A 23,494-nucleotide genomic window follows, 5' to 3' on the forward strand; every position below is an offset into this window, starting at 1 on the left:
CATTTTTATTCAAAATTCACTTAATACTCACTGTATTGTTTAAAAATTACTTTGCAAAGAAAGAGAAATCCTCGGATATTTGTAATCTATACTTTCATACCTAATCATAACATACCATAATGATAACATAAACATCATTGGAAGAGTCTCAAGTTAAGTACTCATTTACACTAAAGTAAAATATAGTGGAATCCCCTGAAAATATTAGGAAGGTATAAATATTAGCCTGTCACCAACCGTTCTTGAATGGTTAGGCGCATGCGCGATAGCGAATAATTATGCGCAGTAACACAGTTTTCGTTACTGCGCAGACTCAACCATTCAAGGACGGTTTATATAGCATTTTCCGACTTTACACGATTTTCAGTAGTCGAGTTTCACGATTTTTGCTTCACTTCATCTGGCAACCCTGAGAACAATAGGATTATATTTATTAATTATATCTATATTATAAAATACAAGTACAATAATGGTGAAGATTTCGAAAGTAGTTGTGTGTGGAATGAAGGGTATAGGTAAAAGTTCAATTTTAGAACAAGTCATATATGGACATGCTAATACAAAATTGGTAATTACATATAATTTGTTTGTAATTACATATTTGTATTTCGCTTTTTACTTTAGTTCATGTTTTAGGATTTGCATCCTACAATAGAAGATATTTATGTCGCAAATATAGAATCTGATAAAGGTACTAGAGAAAAACTACGATTTTATGACACAGCTGGAATAGAGTTTTCACAAATATCTACTTCAAATGGAATGACAAGTCAACAATTACCCAGGCATTATTTACAGATAGCAGATGGGTATATCTTAGTCTATGATACTTCAAAAAGTACTTCACTGGATATACTTGTAGCTTTAAAGAAGGACATTGATAAGAATAAAGATAAAAAAGAGGTAGGTATTACCTACTTTCTTCTTACCCTTTATAAGCAATTCTGCTTGTTCATTGGCGAATTCATTCACAGCATATTCGCTGTAATTCTAATCAGTACTCTCATTTCTGCTGTTTCTAGTAATCTTCGTTTTGTTGCTGTATTACGTCTTGTTTCTGATGCATAATATGTCATTATTGTCTTACACTGGCTTTATAAATTCTTGACTTCATCTCAGTGTTTATATTATGTTGGTTTCACCATACAGTGTTTACAACACCTACACCTTAGCTGTGTTTAGAGATAATTGAAGACACAAGTGCACGAAGGGTCTATGTGACAAATTTTTCAAAACAATGTTTTGAATGTCATGTTTTTTATGTTAAAAGTAAGTTGTTTGGACCTAAAAATGTTTCAAACAAGCCAAACACGTTTTAAAATTAATATTTATAAGTTACTAATGTCTGTCCTACCTTGACTTTACATTACTTTATTTATTAAAACCTTTTTATATAGGTACTTGGCTTGGTTGGTGTCACGGACTCGCAAATTTTGTAATCCATTTTAAAAATAGTTCTAGGCTACCTAGACACCTGAAATTTTCAGGATAGCTTAGAACTAGCTAACAATGCAATATTTAACTGCTCTTATACAGGGTGATTAATTAGTGGGGTGAAGCTCCGTAGATCCGTTATAGTAATGTATAGCGATAAAACTTAATTACAAAAATTGTAGCGAACTATGAGCTTCACATTACAAAATTAGTTAGAATGTTACAGGGTGTTCGATAACATATAGGGCAGACCAAACTTATGTTTTTTTTTAAATAGAACACCCTATATTTTATTTTATATTCGAAATCTTCGTAACTTTTCGATTACAAAAATATAAAGGTTTGGTATGTTACACGGGGTATTTACAAAGTTATAACCAATTTTATATGAAAATCGTAACAAGTTTAACTACCTGTATAAATAAAAGCAAGCACAAGGTCAATGGTTTATTAAGGTTATATTTTTTTATTTATTGTCAAAATTTTCGTAAATGGTTGTTTTGCTAATTTTCTTTATATTGAATACAGGGTGAGTCAAAACGCAAGTACATTATTTTCTCAGTAATTTTAAATAGAACACCCTGTATTTTATATCATTATCGAAAAGTACCATTACCATACTATAATTTTTGTATAACATTCCCTATGTGTAAATTTATTAGTTTTCGAAATATTTTAATTTTTCAGAGCAAAATTATTAATAATTACGGGTCTAAATCTTTCCAAATTTTAAGTAAGCCATGATTGAATAATTGTCTAAAACTTACAATTTGCGATTACTGATTATCAATCTGTAATCAAAGTTGGCTACAATTTTTGTTGTTAACTTTTATTACTATCTATTACTTATAACGGATATACAAAGCTTTACCACACTGACCAATCACACTGTATGGATGAATCGATTTTTTTAAATATCAATTAACTATTTTAAAAATGTGACTAATGCAATGATATTTTAAAGTTCGTTAATAAATCAATATCTACAAATTGATGGTGCCTCAGTGGCATTAAACTGCAGATGGTCCCCAGTTGGAACCCAGCTGTTGCGTACCTTTTTTTAATTGTTTTAATAAATAATTAAAAGTTTATATATGTACTTAAAATTATACAGGGTGCCCAGAAACTCTACCGACAAACGAAGACAGGAGATTCCTCAGATAATTTTAGGACAATTTAACCCAATTCACCTAGTCCGAAAATGCTTCCTAAGGAAGCTAGAGCTCTTTGAAGATGGCGTCATGTAATTAGTTTTTCTTAAATACCTCCAGAACGCTTCTATTTAGAAAAATGAAAATTGGTGTACATATTTACTTTCCAGAAATGAATCGTTACATCCATTACGAATTTCAAGTACCGGTCATAGGCGTCCTTTTTGGGTAGGGCAACGGTTATTTTATCGCCTAACTTTTTTGTCTTTAATTTTTAAGCATTTTTGACTCTGAATTATTAAATTGTGAGGTATTCTAGTACTAAAAGGTACCCTTACTTTAACTCGATAGGATACACCGTTTTCTAGAAAAATCGATTTGAAAATTTTTCGTTCTTTGAATTTCAAAAAGAAGATTAAAAAAAATTATTTAGAAAGATGAAAACTGGTACATTTATTTATATTCCAGAGATTAATCGATTTCATTAATGACGAATTTCTAGTTCCTGTCATAGGCGTCCGTTTTGGGTAGGTCAACAGTCATTTTATAGCATAACTTTATTATCTTTAATTTTTAAGTATTTTTGACACTAGATTATTCAATTATGAGATATTCGAGTACTAAAAGTTACTCTTGCTTTAAGTTGGTAAAATACATCGTTTTTTTTTAATTTTTTTCAACTTTTTTTTTCAAATTCCCAAAACCAAAAACTTTCAAATCGATTTTTCTAGAAAACGGTGTGTCCTACCGACTTAAAGTAAGAGCACCTTTTAGTACTAGAATACCTCATAATTTAATAATCCAGTATCAAAAATGCTTAAAAGTTAAAGACAAAAAAGTTATGCGATAAAATAACCGTTTCCCTACCCAAAACGGGCGCCTATGACCGGTACTAGAAATTCGCAATGAATGGAATCGACTCATTTCTGGAAAGTGAATATGTATACAAATTTTAGTTTTTCTAAATGGAAGCGTTTTGGAGGTATTTAAGAAAAACTAATTACATGGCGCCATCTTCAAAGAGCTCTAGCTCCCTTAGGAAGCATTTTCGGACTAGGTGAATTGGGTTAAATTGTCTTAAAATTATCTGAGGAATCTCCTGTCTTCGTTTGTCGGTAGAGTTTCTGGACACCCTGTATATACCATTTTAAACAACCGTGGTATTATAAAAAAATACTATTTTATACTAGTGTAATTTTTGGAATCATAATAATTATAAATAACAGTTAATACACCTACTAAAAATTCATATTTTATAAGTTAATTATTCTTTCCTATATAATATGTACAATAGCAAAACCGTGATATTATAAAAAGTACTTTTTTATTAGAGTGTAATTTTTGGAATTTTAAGCACTTTATAGTTAAATCGTTTATCGTTAAATTATTTTATATTCTTTCCTATAAATAATAAAAAGGTTAAATTATTTTATATTCTTTCCTATAAATAATAAAAAGGTTTTATTATAAAAAAGTTCTTTTTTATAAAAGTGTAATTATTTTTATTTATTTAGTTATTAACGGGATACCACCCAATTTAATATATACACAAAATATTATAATTATCTAGTGATACAATAAATATAAAGATATAGTAAATATGTATGACAAAAATTGGCGATGCAGCTATATAGAAAAAACAAATATTAAAATAATACAAAGTAAATAACAAATATAAATCACATAAGATTACAAATTTTTTTTTAAACACTGTCTACAAACATTTTCCGAAGCGCACAGCAACAAATCCAGGTCTATTCTATTTCCATTTAGAATAATTCTACTCAGCGGAGAATGCCTACCAAAGTTGCAGCGATGAAATTTAATTGCAAAATTTTGGGATGTTCTAGTAACTCTAGAGGGAACATTAAAGTCAATTAGAGACAGTAAATCATTGCAATTAATTTTTTAATTCAGTATTTCATGAAGAAACAAAACATCAGCATACATCCGTCTGGAAGATAGCCTAGGAAGGTTTAATTTATTTCTAATTTCTGAGTAGGAATGGTCACTAAGGGTTTGTGTAATTTAAAACTTAAGTACCTAATGAATTTATTTTGGAATTTTTCAAGCTTGGCTATATGGACTTCATAAGTGGGTGACCAAACAACTGAGCAATACTCAAGAACAGATCTAACTAGGGAAATGTAAATCAGTCTAATGGAATTAATGTTATGCAAACATCTGGAAGGTCTAATAATGAAGCCTAACATTTTAAATGCCTGGTTATTCACATAATCAAAATGAGCGCAAAAATTTAGTTTGGAATCTAATTGAACACCTAGATCTCTTACAGTTGATACAGCCTTCAGTGGTTCTTCAGCTAATTTGTAATTATAAAAGAGGTTGTTAATTCTTCTACAGAAACTAATAAAGTGAAATTTTCCAACATTAATGCTCATTTGGTTCCAATTGCACCATGCCATAATTTTGTTAATATCATCTTGAAGTTTTTCACAATCTGAGACGGATTCAATAATTCTATAGATTTTTAAATCATCAGCAAATAGCAGAAATTTAGAGTTAATTTGAGATTTAATGTCATTAACAAATGTATTAAAAAGGGAAGGCCCTAAGTGGCTTCCTTGTGGAACACCAGATGTTACGGAAATTTCACTAGATTGAAAGTGTTTAATTTTAACAAGTTGTATTCTGCTAGTTAGGTAACTACATAACCAGTTATACAGATTGCCCGTAAATCCAATAGCTTTAAGCTTGTTACACAACAATTTGTGATTCACATTGTCAAAAGCTTTGGAGAAATCTGTATAAATAGCATCCACCTGTAGTCTCCTTTCCAAAGCATCAGATATGTATTGCGTGAAAAGTAAAAGATTTGTAGAAGTTGATCTACCTGAAAGAAAACCATGTTGCTCTTCAATTAGTACATTGCATAAAGGTGTTTTAATAGAGTCGCATATTATACTCTCTAGAATTTTAGGAATAGAAGAAAGAATGCTTATTGGTCTGTAGTTAGCTATATTACTCCTGTCACCTGATTTATGAATAGGAACAATAAAACTAGATTTCCACAAACTTGGACAAATACCTGAATCAAGTGAATGAGAAAACAGAAAATATAAGGGACGGGTTAAAGTACATCTACAATTTTTTAATAGTATGGGTGGAATTCCATCTGGTCCAGAGCCTTTAAAAATGTCTAAATTGGCTAATTTTTCAAATATGATTTCAATAGATACATTACAAGAATTTAGACTCACTGTTTTTTCATATTCTAAGGTGGGCTGTATTAAATCATCATTTACTCTGTAAATATTTTGAAAGCATTGCGCAAAATTATTAACAATATCCGCACCATTATTAAGCACTGTGTTTCCAAGAAACATAGTGTTTGGTAGACCATTATTTTTGCGTTTGCTGTTAACAAAATTCCAAAAGTGCTTTACGTTTGAACTAATTCTAGATTCAGTTTGACTTATATAAAAATATCATGACATGACCTGCTTAATTCTTTGCATTTGGTTCTCAAGAAAGAGAAAAGTAGATAATCGTCCCAAGAATTTGTTTGTTTATATATCTTATGAGCAATTTTTTTCCTAAATATTAATGATTTTAGGTCATTAGTCATCCAACGAGGAAATTTGGGATTTTTTAATCTTACACGTGGTATTGAACAATGGATACCAAACTGCAATATGGAGTAGAACAGTTCCGTGGCTTCGTTAATATCACTGCAAATACTTAAAACATTCTCCCAGGAGATACTAGCAAGATACATATTAAGAGCAACATAGTCTCCTCTCCTAAAATTGAAGGCAAAACTATCATATTGAAGCTCAGGCATATTATCTTTAATAGCTAAAGATAGATAACGCAGGATGATAACGATCACAAGGCAATAAATAATCATTAGCAATTTCAACTGTTACATTTTCATTATCATTAGCAAAAACCAGGTCAAGTAAAACTCCGTTACAATTTGTGATGTGATTAAGCTGAAATAGGTTGTAAAATGCAAAAGTATCAACTAAAGTATCAGTAGCAGTGTTACTATTATTACTAAAGACACCTCTTTTATCATGGTACCATTCGCTATTTGGCAGATTGTAGTCTCCTGTTAGAATGAACTTGTGTTCAGGAAAATTGTTACAGACAGATTCTATACTAATACAATGATTCTCATAGGATATTAAGGCTGAATTAGGAGGAAGATAAACTGTACCAATATATAAGTAACATTCATTCAGAGTGCAAACTTCAACAAACAGTTCCTCCAAGTTACACGAACATAAGGCAATACAATTAAAATTGAAAAATGTATCCATTAATATATTATAACACCCTGTAAATTTAGATAATAAGTATTCTTAGATATTAATTTAAAATTGTTATTGTAATACCATACAAAAAAAAACAAATAGTCTGGCTAATTGGCTATGTCAAAGCCATTAATAAAAAAAATCCTTATGGGAGTTTTTAGCGTGGCGATGCCGATTTTCTTCAAAATAATTTTCAATCGGACATTACCAAGGTCCTAAAAATGTAGGTCCCTAAAAATGTTAAATTAAAACTAATCCGTTACAGTCAAGTAAAACAAAATTTTTCATTGTTTTTTGTGAGTGGTAATCATTTTTGAAAAGTAATCAGCAACTTTTTTTGGTTAAGAATGTTAGAATATTCAACATTAAAAGTGGATGTTGTTCTATGGTTGTTAATTTATGTATTGACAGTATAGACAGTTCTGAAGTGTCAAGAAAAATATAAAATATATTGTCCGTCAAGTTTAAGTAAAGTTTTATTTTTTATACAGTTGAGTCCGCGAGTCTGTACCCGTGCGTCATCATTTAAAGCATACGAAATAAGTCGGAAATTTACTAAACGCAACGGCAAGTGGATATTATTCCGATCACGGGTTATAGTATAAAATTTGATGTCAAATAAATAGAATGTCAAATTTAAGTTTTGCTTTAACATTTTGCTGCATAATTACAGCTACATTTGAAGTAGCTTAATAAATTATTTTATTATCATTGATTAATAAATAAATAAACAATTTATAAAAGAGTTCAATAACATATTTTCTTTTTGTTATTTTATTCACTTTGGCGGAACCTTAAACACAAGCATTCAACTGTGTCAACAATGAGGTTAGCTTTGTACGTTGTCAAAATTTATCGTAAAATAACATAAACTTATTACAAAATTTCTAACTCCAATATAAAATTAGTTGTGAAAACAACTGTTTGTATACTATAAAGAACTTCAAAATGCAAAAATTCGACAAAATAACAGCAAAAAATTCAACAAACTGACAGCCACAAAAGTAAACAAACCAAAACGTCAGAAATTGTACTTAAAATATGTGAAGACATCCCCAATCGTCTTTCTTTGTATCTATCTCTTTTCAATGCACTGAGTCTAAATCGTTCATAAAAATAAGATGTGTTGTAACATTATAACAGGCGGCAGCTGGTTTGTCATTAATTTCATGCGTGGAAGAGAATGATGCTAAATAAAAAGTATGTATTTTATCTCGCCAGGTATTAATGACGCACGGGTAAAGACTCGCGGACTCAACTGTATTGTCCTACCAGGTCCTACAGTTGAGAATAAATAAAATATAATTGTTGATGATCAGTTCACCTAAATTAAATTATAACAAAGAATATTAAATAAGCTTAAAATTATTACTGATAACATTGTATTGAGTAACTCATTGCTTATTTGGAAAATTTGGATCCTAATTTAGTTTATTGTTATTCTTAATGACTGATTTCCAAGATGAAATTAATGTCATTTTAATGTGTTTACACCTTACGACAGTGGCAGTAGAAGTGAGGAAGACGGGATTATAGAAAGAAGCAAAAATATATAGTTAAATGTATTTTAATTATTTCTGTAGGTACCTATGTATTTATTAAGGTTTAACGTATTTATGAGCTTAAATACATTATTATATAAATGTTTAATACAAAATTATTTTTACTTAGTTCACATAAAGGTATTTTTCGAAAAAAAAAATGTTTTAGAACCCCTGACAGCCACAAAATGTCAGTAATATTAATTCCTAAGTTATTAATAGTTATCCTATAGAAAAAAGTATGTTTGCTTAAAACCTGTTTCTGATAAAATTTGGCATCACTGTTATTCATAAGAACCTGTACTGTAAAGTCAAACTGGGACGCACAATAGAGTGTAAAGGATCTATGTACACAGTAAATTTTAAAATGTAAGTGTATAAAGGATATGTTTTTTTTAATAGTGTTAATAAATATAGTTATTAGTTTTAGGACTACCTATTCTATAAATTTAGTCTATTTAGATATTATAGTAAAAAAGTTCTAGTATAAAAACTTTTACTTCATTTTTCTCAATATCTTGCAAATGTCACATAGACCCTTCATGTACTTGTGTCTTCATTTATAAATTTACGTTATATTAGTGTAATACGAGGTCTATTTGTCTTGAAATGCAGTCAAGGTGTTAAGGCATCCAGTCAGTCTGTTTGCTTTTTGTACTTGTTTTCTTACTGTTTTGTTAAGGTCTTTTGTAACTGGACAGGGTAATTCTAAAGTATTTTATTTCCATTACTTGTTCAATACTGATGCCATGAATTTCTACTTTACATCTGTTTGTTTCTTTACTGATTACTATTGTCTTAATTTTCTGAGATGAAATCGTCATATTTTTAATTCTTTTGCTCTTACGTTAAAACTGTGGACTAATCTTTGCAGACTATCTTCATCATGGACTACCAGTATTGTGTCATCTGTGTAACAGACGACAGAGTATTTTTACCTCTTTGTTTCCCATTATATACTCTCTTCCTTTGATGATTTCATCCTTGATTAAATTAAAGAGCATAGGGCTCAATGAGTCCCCCTGTCTTATTCCACAGCCTATATATGTTGATTATGTAAGTTGTCCATCAATTCTGATTCCATTTTGTTATTTTGGTAAATAGTTTCAATACTTTTTATTTTTATGATCTTACAGTGATTTATTTCTCTATTATACAGAAAATGGATTAGGTACATATTTTAGTTTTACTCTGTCAAATGCTTTCTTCACGTCAATCAGACAAAGAAATGATGGTCTATTATACTCTAGCGATTTCTCAGTAATTTGCTTAGTGACAAATATTACATTTGTACACGACTACAGTCGGTCAGATGGCTCATTGGGCTGAGGCGCGCTAGGTCGTCAAATTTAGTGTGATTTACAATTGAGGTTCGAGAACTGGCCCGGACATTGAATAATAAAAAGGCCAACATCGTAGTATAAAATTCTATATAGAATCTATGACTTGGTCTGGAATAAACTGGTGTCTGATCGGCCTTTGGAGGAGTGGTACAGCAAGGGATAAGCTTTGCTCCATAGATCCCTACTGGATTGCTTTGATGCCTAGTAATGGAGTATATAATATATATACACGATCTTTCATTACATCCTTTAATCAACATATTATATTCTTTCCATTATCTAAGGGCCGGTTGTTCGAACGCTAATCAACAATGATCACTATCAAATATTTAATTACTGTTACAACTGTCAATGTCAACTTTGGTTGGGTTGCTGAAAACATAATTGATTATAATTATGAGATTAGTTAATCAATTAACATAACAATTATTAACATAATTGATTAACTAATTTCATAATTGTAATCAATAATTATGTTTTCAGCAACTAAATCAAAGTTGACATTGACAGTTGTGACACTAATTAAATATTTGATAACGATCATTTTTGATTAGCGTTCGAACAACCGGCCCTTTTAATCTTTAAAACAAAATATCTAAAATCTTAAAAAATATATAAAATCTTAATCTCAGCTTTTGGACTGTTGGGACACTGGATATACTACGTTGTTGTTGGTACGCCATGTATAGTTTGGTTGTACGATTATTACATTGTTTTTGACAGGGCCGCCGCTACCATGTGTGCAAAGTGTGCATGGCACACGGGCGGCCGATTATAGGGGCTGCCAAAAGCAGGCCACTGATGATATTTTTTTAAAACGAAAATAAATTCAAAAAATTAAATACATAGTAATGATTCAGATATATCTATAAACTCATAATATTTCAAACAATTTAACCAAAAAAGACAGAAAATGTTATTTTGCCCTTTTGCAGTTGTAGTCATAAAGTAGTTCCAGGAATGCTTTTTAATTCAAAGTGGCTGGCGGCTTTCGAACTTACTGTGGCTAAGGCTCAGGCCACACGGGCGATAATTTACGGCCCCGTAAGAGCAGTAAACCTAACGAGACATTGGTTGACTAACTCCTATTTCATCTACAATTGGTGGAGGAGTTAGTCAACCAATGGGTTTACTGCTCTTACGGCGCCGTAAATTATTGCCTGTATGTCCTACGGGTCCATATGCGATTTTTTCAAATTCTGAACATTTATGATTTTTGTTAAGAGAGTACGATACGACAATAGGATACTTTCCGAGAATTTAGATAAGTGCTTGTTAAGTTGCTCTCATTGAGTAATACAAAAGTCTTTTTTATTATTCGATGGTTTAAAAAAATCTTTTTTATTACTCGATGGTTGCTCTGTTATAATATTGTTCCTTTATGCTCATGCGTATGGTTATAGATGGGTTATAGTTCAGTCAAGTGAGAATTTGATGATTTTAGACACGCTTTTGATAAACGATTTTGTTTGTAATATAATATAGTAGTGTGCCCGTTTCTTTTGCACACTACTTTATTTCAAACAGGCCTGGATTCCGCGTACCAAAAAAAGTTGATTAATAGCAAGCTGAAAATTTGTTAATAGCTTAACGGTAACTAGTCGGACAAACTTTGATGTACGGTAACACTGGAACAGAGGAAGTTTTAATTTTGGAACAGTTTAAAAATTTGGAACGTTAGATTAGGAAAACGTCCCATGTATTTTGTCGGACAGAACATCCAATTGATTTGTTATCCTTTCATTAAACTCTCATGCAAAAATCAGACTGCTATTACTAGCCAACATGATTCCTGTCATTTGATGTTCTTGGTGTTCCACTCATTAAAATGCCCAGTTGGTGGTAAACACCAGTCTGATTTTTGCATGACAGTTTAATGAAATGATAACAAATCAATTGGAAGTTATGTCTGACAAAATACATGGAACGTTTTCGTAGTCTGACGTTCCAAATTTTTAACCTGTTCCACAATTAAAACTTCCCTGTTTCAGTGTTCCCATATATCAAAGTTTGTCAGACTAGACACAGTTAAGCTATTAACAAATTTTCAGCTTGCTATTAATCTACTTTTTTTTGGTACGCGGGATCCAGGTCTAAAAGTAACGTCGAGATCAGAGATTTATTCATATACGCGTTACGGTTACAATGTATCTCCTGCACATTTCTTTAAATACTAGTACCTATGTTGAAACAACTAAAGTGTTAAAAGGGGGGCGGCAAATATTAAGTTGCACATGGGCGGCCAATACTTAAGCGGCGGCCCTGGTTTTTGAAGTTGTCAAATAAAAATCATCAGAAAAGTCACAATTTACGTTTCCCTTTCTTTATAAAACACTACAAGAAAACACAAAAAATTACATGTATCATCTCCAAATATTTTTATCAAACCTGGATACTTCTTGTTTTGGTAACTGAGGATTACAAAATCTCCCACTTTAAAAGCTGTACATGTAGATAAATATATTATTAGAATGTACAGTAGAACCCTGATTATCAGTGCTACATGGGACCGGACATGGCACGGATAATTCGAACATTTATTTCTCATATGATGCATATGTACAGGGATATTCACTATATTTTGACGACCCCCCTGTACTGCTTTATTTACAGAATTAGACAAAAATGTAAAATACCAAAGTTATTCGATTTTTAAATTATGATTTTTTGACATATATATATATATATATATATATATATATATATATATATATATATATATATATATATTGTTATATTTCTATGTGATATGAAAATTAAAATTTGATAATTATAAACAGAATTCAATTTAATATAAAATATTTTCAATTTTCTCAACCACGGGCATATAAATTTAGAACAACCTGTATACAACAAATTGTTATATTTAATTTTAAGAAGTGATTAAATAATACTCAAGTGAAATCGTTAAAAGGTCATTAAAATTTGTATATAGTAGAAAGTAATTTTAGAATGGGAATTAACTATTTTCTTTGAAATCCATTAAGCATATTTAGAAAGTTTAAAAATTGGTTTTGAGGAATACTGCGAATGAGAGTTGGTGGTGGAATTTTGGTTTGTGAATCTGGAAGGGATATTTAGAAAGTAGGGGAATGAATGACAAATAGAGATCAGAATGTTTTGAGCTGTCGAGAAGTGAAGTCGAGTAGTAGACGGTAGTGTACGGAGAGTGAGAAAGCCGGTAGTTCCGTGAGTGTGGAGTATCTATCGTAGAACGAGAGGTAGGCCAGGTTGAGAGTAAAAGAACCTCCTTGAGCCAAGAGTTCCCGGTAGCTGATTGCAGTTTCGAAAAAGGTAGAACACAGCATCACGACAGAAGCAGGAAACGAGAGCTATACGAGCTAGTTTCAGAGGAGAACATTACTGGAAGCCAGGACGAGGTATTGATTGCAGCCAAGGATAGCAGGAAACGGGTCTTGTGTGAAGACATTCTCAGTGCACCAGAAAAAGGTCAGTCTCATTTGTTTGGACATGAATGTATGGGTTTTTCGTAGTAAATACCACATTTAAAATTGAAAAAACATAATCAATAATATCAGAAAAGTTTCATCAAACTTAAATAGAATTGTTGCTGATAAATCATAATAGTTAAATGTTAATAAAAACTTTCAATTGGAAATCAAAAGGAAATAAGATTCCCATGTATAAATGTTATTTTTAAGAATAATAAGATATAGCAAATATTAAGCAGTGATTGCCATTTAAATAAAATAAACAATATTTTGATTACAATTGTAACCCATATGTGTTATTATTTTACTCTTTTCTTTCCTATCCCGATTAGGAACCATTAAGAAATACTTAGAAGCCACGTATGTAAGTAATTAATTTATAAAAAGCCCTGAGATTGAAAACATATTGATATGTGATCTGGTAAATTAATTAGATTATTATTAATGCATTGATTAAATTAAATGACATATAAAAATATTATCTCATATCAATAATCAAGATCACAACAACTGTCGTCCAACGTGGAGGGCATTGTAAAGTATTTCTAGTGGCAAATTTGAAGGATAGAAAGAGTAAAGCCGGTATTTGAAAATTTATATGCCTGTGGTAAAAAGTGAGATACTTACATTTGATAACATAAAATTTTAGATCTCTTTAGGTACAAATTTTACATAACTGATTTAATATTTTATTTTTACGATATTTACATTTGATATATTTATTGACAATTTATAATATTTGGGTGAGAAAAAGTCGTCTTGGTAACATACTAGTAAAATTTCATATTTGGCGGGGACAGTACTTCTTGAAAACAAATGTCAGTGACAAGAAGCCAAAGCAAGGACAACAAAAAACAAAAAGAACATTCAGACCAAGAAGATATTTTAGACACGACAATCATGGCATCAGAACAGCAAGAATTATCAGGAATAGATAAACTATTACAACTTATGCAACTCCAGTCACAAAAAATGGATGAAGCAAAACGAACAATGGATAAAAATCAGGAGGAAACAAAACTAGCAATGAAGGAAACACAGCAAAAAATGGATGAAACACAACAAAAATTGGATCAAAAAATGGATGAAACAAAAAGAATAATGCAAGAAAATCAGAAGGAAACAAAACAAGCCATAGAAGAGAACAACAAGAAAATGGAGGAACGCATAGAAAAGTATGAAATGAAAATTCAAGATAAAATAAAGGAGTTAACGAATGGCCAGAAAAAGGAACTAGAAAATTTGGAAAATAAGTTGGAAAATGCTATTCAAGTAGACAGAGAAGAAATGGAAAAAAGAATCACAGAAATAGAAAAACAAGTCACCGAAAACAGGACGCAACAGAATGTCGGAGAAAGAAGAGAAATGGTTATACATAGCACAGATGACGTGAAGATAAGGTTTGACGGGAATGTAAGAAGATTACACCCAGTGCCGTTCATAAATAGCCTGAAAAAGAAAATACAGCACATCGGAAATTTCGAAACAGCAAAAGAAACTATCAGAAACCATCTAAAATATGAAGCAAGCCTATGGTTCGATTGCAAAGAAGAAGAATTTGACAGTTGGCAACAATTTGAACAAAAATTTTTGAATTATTTCTGGGGAAAAGTCCAACAATTGGAAATTAACAAGGAATTGCAAAATGGGAAATACAATGATAGGATGGGTATATCAGAAAGGACATATGCATTACAAATTTACTATAACGCAAAACATCTACAATATAATTACTCATCGGAACAATTAGTCGAACTGATTGCAAGACATTTCGAAGAAACGCTGGAAGACCATATCACATTGCAAAACTACAAAGACATAGATAGTTTATGCCAATTCCTACAAATAAGAGAATCACGTTTAAGAGAAAGAAAATCAAGAAGGTCGCGAGAAGATTACAGGCTCCGAGAAACACAGGATTACAGAGATAGAAATCAAAATAGGAGGGACTATACAAGACGAGAATTTAATCCCAGAAGGGAAAACGAAAATAGAGACAACGGAAGAGGAAATTATGAACAAAGAAATAGGCAATGGAATGAGGACAGAAATCGAGAATACCAGAATAGAAACACCACACTCGCAAATCAAGAAAACAGAAATAATGGTAGACAAAATGAACAGGGATATCGAGAAAACCGAAACAGATCCGACAGACCAAGAGAAAATAGAAGAGAAGTAAATAATACCCAGACAGATGAATATGACGGAGAGAGACATTATGACGAAAATATAAACTACGATGAGCAACCGGCGTTTTTTCACGACGGCGCTCACTAAAAACCAAAAATCAAACAGGAATCTTTTGTAACCCCAAGGAGTTTATTAAATTGGCAAGGAACAACGAAAAGAAAAATGGAGTTAATTTAAAATTTGTGGATGGATTTATCAACGAGAAACCAATTAAAATTATGATAGACACTGGATCTGAAATAACATTGGTCAACAGAAAACTAATAGAAGAAGTTAACTTAACAAATTTAATTTACAAAATACCTAGGGTAAATTTAGTGGGCGCAAACAAACGGACATTGGCAACTATAAATGAAGGCATACGAGTAATGGTACGACTGGGTAAGAAGATGTATGCACTACAATGTGTAATAATGCCAAACATGTCACATGACATGATAGTAGGAGTTGACGAATTGGCAGAAAAACATGTAGTGATAGATTTTAAAAATAATACGATGAATCTAACAGAAGAAAAAGAAGAAGAACAGGACAAGGAACAGGAGAAACAAAATACGGACGAATCAGGTAAAGACCAAACAGTGGAAATGAATTTGGCAACGAAGCAAGGACAAAGAAGAAAAGGGAGAAAAAGTCAGAAAAAGACAAAAGAAAATGAAACCTGTGGCTCCTCAAAAGAAGAGTTGAGCCCAGAAGAAGAAAAATTGAGAGTATCAAAAGCAAAAGAAAACTGGGATTCCTCAAAAGAAGAGATGAGCTCAGGAGAAGGAGAAATAAAGCTAACAAATGAAAGCGAAAAAGATATAATCGAAACAGTGGCATTTGAAGAGGAGGCATATGAAAACGAGGATGCAGAATGCACGGTAAAAGTATGTGAAAAATCTGAGGAAAAAGACAGAAGATTGATATGGGGAAAAAGGGAAAGACAACATAATAGCCGACACTCTAACACAGGATGAGGACACTGAAAATAAGGAAACAATTACTCTACAGGTGGGACTAATTAGAGTAATACAAGAAGAAGGGGTATAAGACGTAGATTAAAGTAAGGAAATATACAGGGAGTTGGTTTTGCCTCGAGAAAATTTATTTAAAAATGCAGATAAATTTTATCGAATACAAGGCGGGGATTTGTTATATTTCTATGTGATATGAAAATTAAAATTTGATAATTATAAACAGAATTCAATTTAATATAAAATATTTTCAATTTTCTCAACCACGGGCATATAAATTTAGAACAACCTGTATACAACAAATTGTTATATTTAATTTTAAGAAGTGATTAAATAAGACTCAAGTGAAATCGTTAAAAGGTCATTAAAATTTGTATATAGTAGAAAGTAATTTTAGAATGGGAATTAACTATTTTCTTTGAAATCCATTAAGCATATTTAGAAAGTTTAAAAATTGGTTTTGAGGAATACTGCGAATGAGAGTTGGTGGTGGAATTTTGGTTTGTGAATCTGGAAGGGATATTTAGAAAGTAGGGGAATGAATGACAAATAGAGATCAGAATGTTTTGAGCTGTCGAGAAGTGAAGTCGAGTAGTAGACGGTAGTGTACGGAGAGTGAGAAAGCCGGTAGTTCCGTGAGTGTGGAGTATCTATCGTAGAACGAGAGGTAGGCCAGGTTGAGAGTAAAAGAACCTCCTTGAGCCAAGAGTTCCCGGTAGCTGATTGCAGTTTCGAAAAAGGTAGAACACAGCATCACGACAGAAGCAGGAAACGAGAGCTATACGAGCTAGTTTCAGAGGAGAACATTACTGGAAGCCAGGACGAGGTATTGATTGCAGCCAAGGATAGCAGGAAACGGGTCTTGTGTGAAGACATTCTCAGTGCACCAGAAAAAGGTCAGTCTCATTTGTTTGGACATGAATGTATGGGTTTTTCGTAGTAAATACCACATTTAAAATTGAAAAAACATAATCAATAATATCAGAAAAGTTTCATCAAACTTAAATAGAATTGTTGCTGATAAATCATAATAGTTAAATGTTAATAAAAACTTTCAATTGGAAATCAAAAGGAAATAAGATTCCCATGTATAAATGTTATTTTTAAGAATAATAAGATATAGCAAATATTAAGCAGTGATTGCCATTTAAATAAAATAAACAATATTTTGATTACAATTGTAACCCATATGTGTTATTATTTTACTCTTTTCTTTCCTATCCCGATTAGGAACCATTAAGAAATACTTAGAAGCCACGTATGTAAGTAATTAATTTATAAAAAGCCCTGAGATTGAAAAGATATTGATATGTGATCTGGTAAATTAATTAGATTATTATTAATGCATTGATTAAATTAAATGACATATAAAAATATTATCTCATATCAATAATCAAGATCACAACAATATATATATATAAATATCGTACTAGTGACGTCATTCATTTGGGCGTGATGACATAATCAACTATTTTTTTAAAAGGGAATAGGGGCCGAGTGCTAGCTCATTTGAAAAGTTATTCAATTCCCTATTCAGTAATAGAAACAGTAGCATGATTAATTATACATGGTGTCCAAAAAAAAATTTAATGTAATTAAATGACACAAAAAGAAGAATGTATGTAATTTATTTAATTTAAAATACATTTTACTGTTAGAAAACAAATAAAAGTTTATTGCACAAATAAACATTGATTTTTGCTTAAATTTAATGTTCAAACTGCCAAGAGGTAGATGGGTGGCAGCTTATTGAACATTGAATTTAAGTGAAAAGTAATGTTTATTTGTTTAATAAACATTTATTTCTGTTTTCTGACAACAGTAGAATGTATTTTGAATTAAATAAATTACATACATTCTTCTCTTTGTGTCAATTAATTTAATAAAAAAAAATGTTTGGACACCCTGTATAATTAATCATGTTAATGTTTATATTACTGAATAGGGAATTGAATAACGTTTCAAATGAGCTAGCACTCGACCCCCTATTCCCATTAAAAAAAAAACGAATGTGTGTACTTCCATAAAATACGTATTTTCTGAAAAAAAAATGATATAATAATATACTTACAATCATAAAATTTATAAAAAAATAGTAACTTGCATTGGGATCGAACCCACTTCTCTTCGATCGAAAATCAAAGCGCTTTCCCACTGCGCCAAATTCGCGTATCTGTCATGTAGGAATATACACCAACTGAACGTTTACACCATAAACTTTTTGACAGTTGTTTTTTACTTATATGAATTTAATCAAATTGTTTGATTTTTGTGGAATAACAATATATTAGGTGAATCTTGGTAGAAATTTTGATGGTAATCAAAGTATGTAAAATCAAAGCATTACAATATACTATTTTGGTAGGTTTATTTTAAATTTTCCAAATAGGTAGGTACCTATGTAATTTTTTATTAGGATACTGAAACATTTACAATACTTATTACGTACCTGTCGCTTTTAAAAACTATTTAAAAAGTCACTACAATAGGGCTTTTCATCGATTGTCATTTGTTTCGAGCTTCTGTCATGTGTCACATAATATTAATATATCTACGTCATACGTCTTTGGTTTGTATCATTGGTATATGCCAATAACATATGACGTAGATATGTGACACATGACAGAAGCTCGAAACAAATGACTGTGAATGAAAAGCCCTATTGAAGAGTACAGGGGAAAAACAAGAAATGTCACATTTTATACATATTGAGATAAACACCAATAAAGGTTTAATTCTTATGATATCTAAAAACTACTTAGGAGATTCTTAGTAGAATTCTAGCAATTCTTATTCTATAATCTTAATATAATATTAATCTATATTAATTTGTTAATTTAATAACGCACGAAAAAACTGCTACATTCCTTATTTTTGTTCAGTGGCGTGCGAACAATCCTGGTCCTTCCCCTGGATACAAATTCTTAGAAAATTTATAATTATAGACTGATCTATCTGCAAATTTTTCTGAATCGATAGGACTTAGTTTTTGCTACCACATGCCGAAAAAAGCCAAAATTCATGAAAAAGTGACATTCCTTGTTTTTCCCCTGTACTCTTCAATTATAAACTTGCTTTTTTCTCTGCCATCACAACAATAAAAACTAATATACACAACATTTTTGTTTATCTATAATCTCCATATTGAACAATTATTGACAGATGATCTTAACACCCAATCAGATCCCGTATAACGTTTGAGCGACTAATGTCGGTGTGCGCATGCGCCAGGGAATTTAAAAATTTACCCTCGTGCCTAAAGAAGTTTGACTTCAAAAATAGTCGATTACGTCATCACGCCCAAATGGATGACGTCACTTCTTCTTAAAGTGCCGTCTCCTCAATGGAGATTGGCTACTACAATTGCAAACTCTTCTGTCTTCAGCTGTTCAAAATTTAGCCCTGTCCATTGTCGAATATTTCTGAGCCACGATAGTATTTTTCCTTCCTAGTCCTCTCCTTTCCTTTCACTATAAGTTGAGCATATTGGTACTTATTATTTCTCAGTATGTGGCCCAGGTATGATGTTTTTCTAACTTTCACTGCGTTGAAAAGTTCTCTTGCCTTGCCTATTCTATGCAGCACTTCTTCGTTTGAGGTATGCGATGTCCACGAAATTTTGAGAATTCTCTGGTAGATCCACATTTCAAAGGCCTCCAACTTATTTATGGTTGATGTTTTAAGGGTCCATGTCTCAACCGCATAGAGAAGAGTCGACCAGACGTAGCATTTGGATAAATGTAATCGAATTTCGAGATTTATTCGAGAATCACAAAGCAGTTTTTTGATTTTTTCGAAAGATTTTCTGACCTGTTCTATTCTCGATCTTATTTCTACATCAGGATTTAGGCTGCTATCGATCCAACATCCCAAGTACTTAAATCTATTGACTTGTTCTAAAATGTGCCCATTTATTGTGCAAGGTTGAGGTACGTTTTGGTTTTTTCGGACTGACATCACTTTGGTTTTTTTAATGTTTATTTTCATACCAAACTGCTCACAGGTCGAGTTGGTCTTGTCGATGAGTCGTTGTAGACCCAAGTCGGAATCCGCAATCAACACCGTATCTGATATTTACGCCATTCACCTTGACTCCATCCTTGGGGTCCTCTAGTGCCTCTTTAAATAGAAACTCGGAGTAAAGATTAAACAGCAGAGGCGACAGAACACATCCCTGTCTAACTCCCCTCCTAATTTCTAGTTCTGCGGATGTGGAACCCTCGATCCTAACTCTGGCGTTTTGGTTCCAGTACAAGTTCTTTAGCAAATTGATGTATTTTCCATCTAAACCGACTTCTTGCAAACGTTCTAATAGTAGGCCGTGTCTTACTCTATCAAATGCTTTTTCGAAGTCTATAAAGCATATAAATATATCTTTTTGTTGGTCGTAGCATTTTTGCGCGAGAACTAGTAAATTGAAGAGGGCTTCTCTCGTTCCCATGCCGGCTCTGAATCCAAACTGATCGTCTCCGATGATTGTTTCGCATTTTCTATAGATACGATTATGTACGACTTTTAACAGGACTTTTACTGCTGCTACTACTTTTGATGACGTCACTAGTACGATATATTATGTCTAAAATCATAATTTAAAAATCGAATAACTTTTGTATTTTACATTTTTTTTCTAATTCTGTAAATAAAGCAGTTTAGAGGGGGGTCAGAATATAGTGAATAACCCTGTACACACATACACATGTGCATACTTCTTCTACCGGTGCCATATTAGGTCCCCCTAACGTTGGCAATACCATTGTAGCGAGTTATTCACTGTCTTTAGTTAATCGGAATAGTTGTTTGGCACAGCGTATTTCTATCCAATCGCGAATGTTCTTGAAGCATGACATCTGATTCCTTTCAATTCCACTTCAGCCTCTGATTTTACCTTTCACGATAAGGAGAAGAATTTTGTATTTTTTGCTTGCCAACTTCATAGATTCGTGATAATAATGCGAAACTTTCACCTTTCCACTTCTGTATAAAAGCTCTGCTTGTTCAATCGTTAAAACATTTCTCTTGTGTTTACAACTATGTACATAGTTATTAAAATTTTGAAAACAGACACGTGTTAACAGGTTGATTGTCGAACACACCTATATGTGTGCTTTGGATTCCCGCTAGGATGCCAAACACACCTATAGGCGTGCTGTGTGTGGGTTTTGTTTACAACAAAAATGTTGGTACCAATGATTTATATTAAAAAAATTGTTGGTTGCCTAACACTCCTATAGGTATGCTTTGGTTTCCCGCTAGGATGCCTAACACACCTATAGGCGTGCTGTGTATGGGTTTTGTTTATCAAAGAAAAAATGTCGACACAGAGTAGTGTGACAGAGTAGTGACTCTTCTCTAGCGTTCAAATAAATCTCACACATTCGGCGTAACACGCAGCAGCAGATGGCTAGTGAATGATTTACAGTGATTCCCCGAGCACTGTTGCTAGCGGTATTGCATTATGCATTTATATTGTAGCTTATAGAGTCTCTGTCAAACGATTTACGGTGACGCTATTTAAAAAAATATCAAAAATTCAAAATGAGTAATAAAAAATCATAGCAAGGATAGTCGGGGTTCTACTCTATAATATGTTACTATAGCAGTAATTATTGTTAATAGATTTTAAAAAATGGAATAAAATCATATTTTTTTACAGAATTACGAACACTTCAAAAAATTTAATAACATCGTCTAATTTTTAAGGTATCCATAGTTGTTATTGGTAATCATTTTAAAGAAGAAGCAAATGAAGAAATGAATCTTATAGTCAGTAAAGCAAGTCAGTGGTGCATGAGGGAAAAAGTGAAACATTTCACAGCATCGGCTCTAAAGAGGGCAAGCCTGTATGAGCCTTTTGTCTACATCACTAGCAAATTGATGCCACCTCCGAGTAAAAGTAGTTTCACCCCATTATCTATGGGTCGAAAGGTCATAAAAGATTCTTAGATTGATATAAACTAGGTGAAAGTTTTAGATATATTTAAATAAGGTATTATTAGCATATTAGGTATTTATAAAAATATACTATTGGTACAAATTTAAAAAATTGTGTTTGTTTTAATTCCTACCTAACACATACTGGAGACATGGGATTATATTGCCTGGATCTACGAGTATATAAAGATGATCAATACGTCAGTTAATGAGAGGAAAAACAGGATATTACCTCCAAATTCTATCCTACTGCATGGATTTTCATAAAATTTTGGGAATAGCCTCTACTTATCTCCTAATTCTAAGCAAAAACTGTTCCATAATTTTTTTTTTGAAAACCTAACACTTTTTGAGTTATTCGTGGTTGAAAATTTGCCATTTTCATTGAAAAATGTCACCTTTTTGGACAGTTTCTTGCGAATACCTTAAAAATTATGCATCTAACGAAAAAAACTATATAAAACATTTTTATAGCTTATGAAGAGATTTTTTTTTTGGTGCATGCTGAAATTAGTATGTTAAACTTAAAATAACAGAGAAATGATCGATTTTAGAAGTATAATGCTAGAAATACCTTTTGTGGTGGTTGAAAAGACCTCTAAAATGAGCACTGTAAAATGTCGATTACATTCAAACTAAGCGAGATATGGTGTAAAAAAAACTAATGACTAATGTATTGTAAGGAAAAATGAGTACACCAGAATTTAAATGCATCGTTTTTCTTTTACAATAGTATTATTTCTATGTTCAAAAAGTTGGACGGGTTTAAAATTAAATGGTTTTTGAAAAAAATAAGATTATTAAATTATAGAGCGCATTTTTAGCTTTTCTTAAAAATCTTTGTTTTTCTCAACTCGAAAATGATGAAAGAGATACAGTAGAAAAAACAAAATTATTATCTGAAAAAACCCTTCATTTTTGTACTGCATCTTTTATTCGTATCTCCTATCATGTTCGAGTTACATGGAGAAAAAGGAAGGTTTAAAAAAAATTTAAAAATGTGCTCTATAATTTGATCTTATTTTTTTTCAAAAACCATTCTTTCTGATGATAAAAATAACACTATTGTAAAAGGAAAACGATACATGTAAATTCTGGTAGATGAGGGGTTAAATATACTTCTCATTTTTCCTTAAAATACATTAGTCATCAATTTTTTTTTGCATATCTCGCTTAGTTTCAATGTAATCGACATTTAACAGTGCTCATTTTA

At 31.6% G+C, this 23,494-nt stretch overlaps 1 protein-coding gene across 1 annotated transcript; it reads left to right on the top strand.

The window, feature by feature from the left end:
• The first annotated feature begins 350 nt into the window (after window positions 1-350).
• LOC114324405 (NF-kappa-B inhibitor-interacting Ras-like protein) lies at window positions 351-22,388 on the top strand. The gene is made up of 3 exons (XM_028272238.2): window positions 351-568; window positions 637-903; window positions 22,051-22,388. Exons 1-3 carry the CDS (start codon window positions 470-472, stop codon window positions 22,291-22,293), a joined length of 609 nt encoding a protein of 202 aa, XP_028128039.1. The 5' UTR covers window positions 351-469; the 3' UTR covers window positions 22,294-22,388.
• Window positions 22,389-23,494: the final 1,106 nt, after the last annotated feature.

The sequence above is a fragment of the Diabrotica virgifera genome, chromosome 3 (assembly GCF_917563875.1).
Source record: "Diabrotica virgifera virgifera chromosome 3, PGI_DIABVI_V3a".
Classification (NCBI taxonomy): Eukaryota; Metazoa; Arthropoda; class Insecta; order Coleoptera; family Chrysomelidae; genus Diabrotica; species Diabrotica virgifera.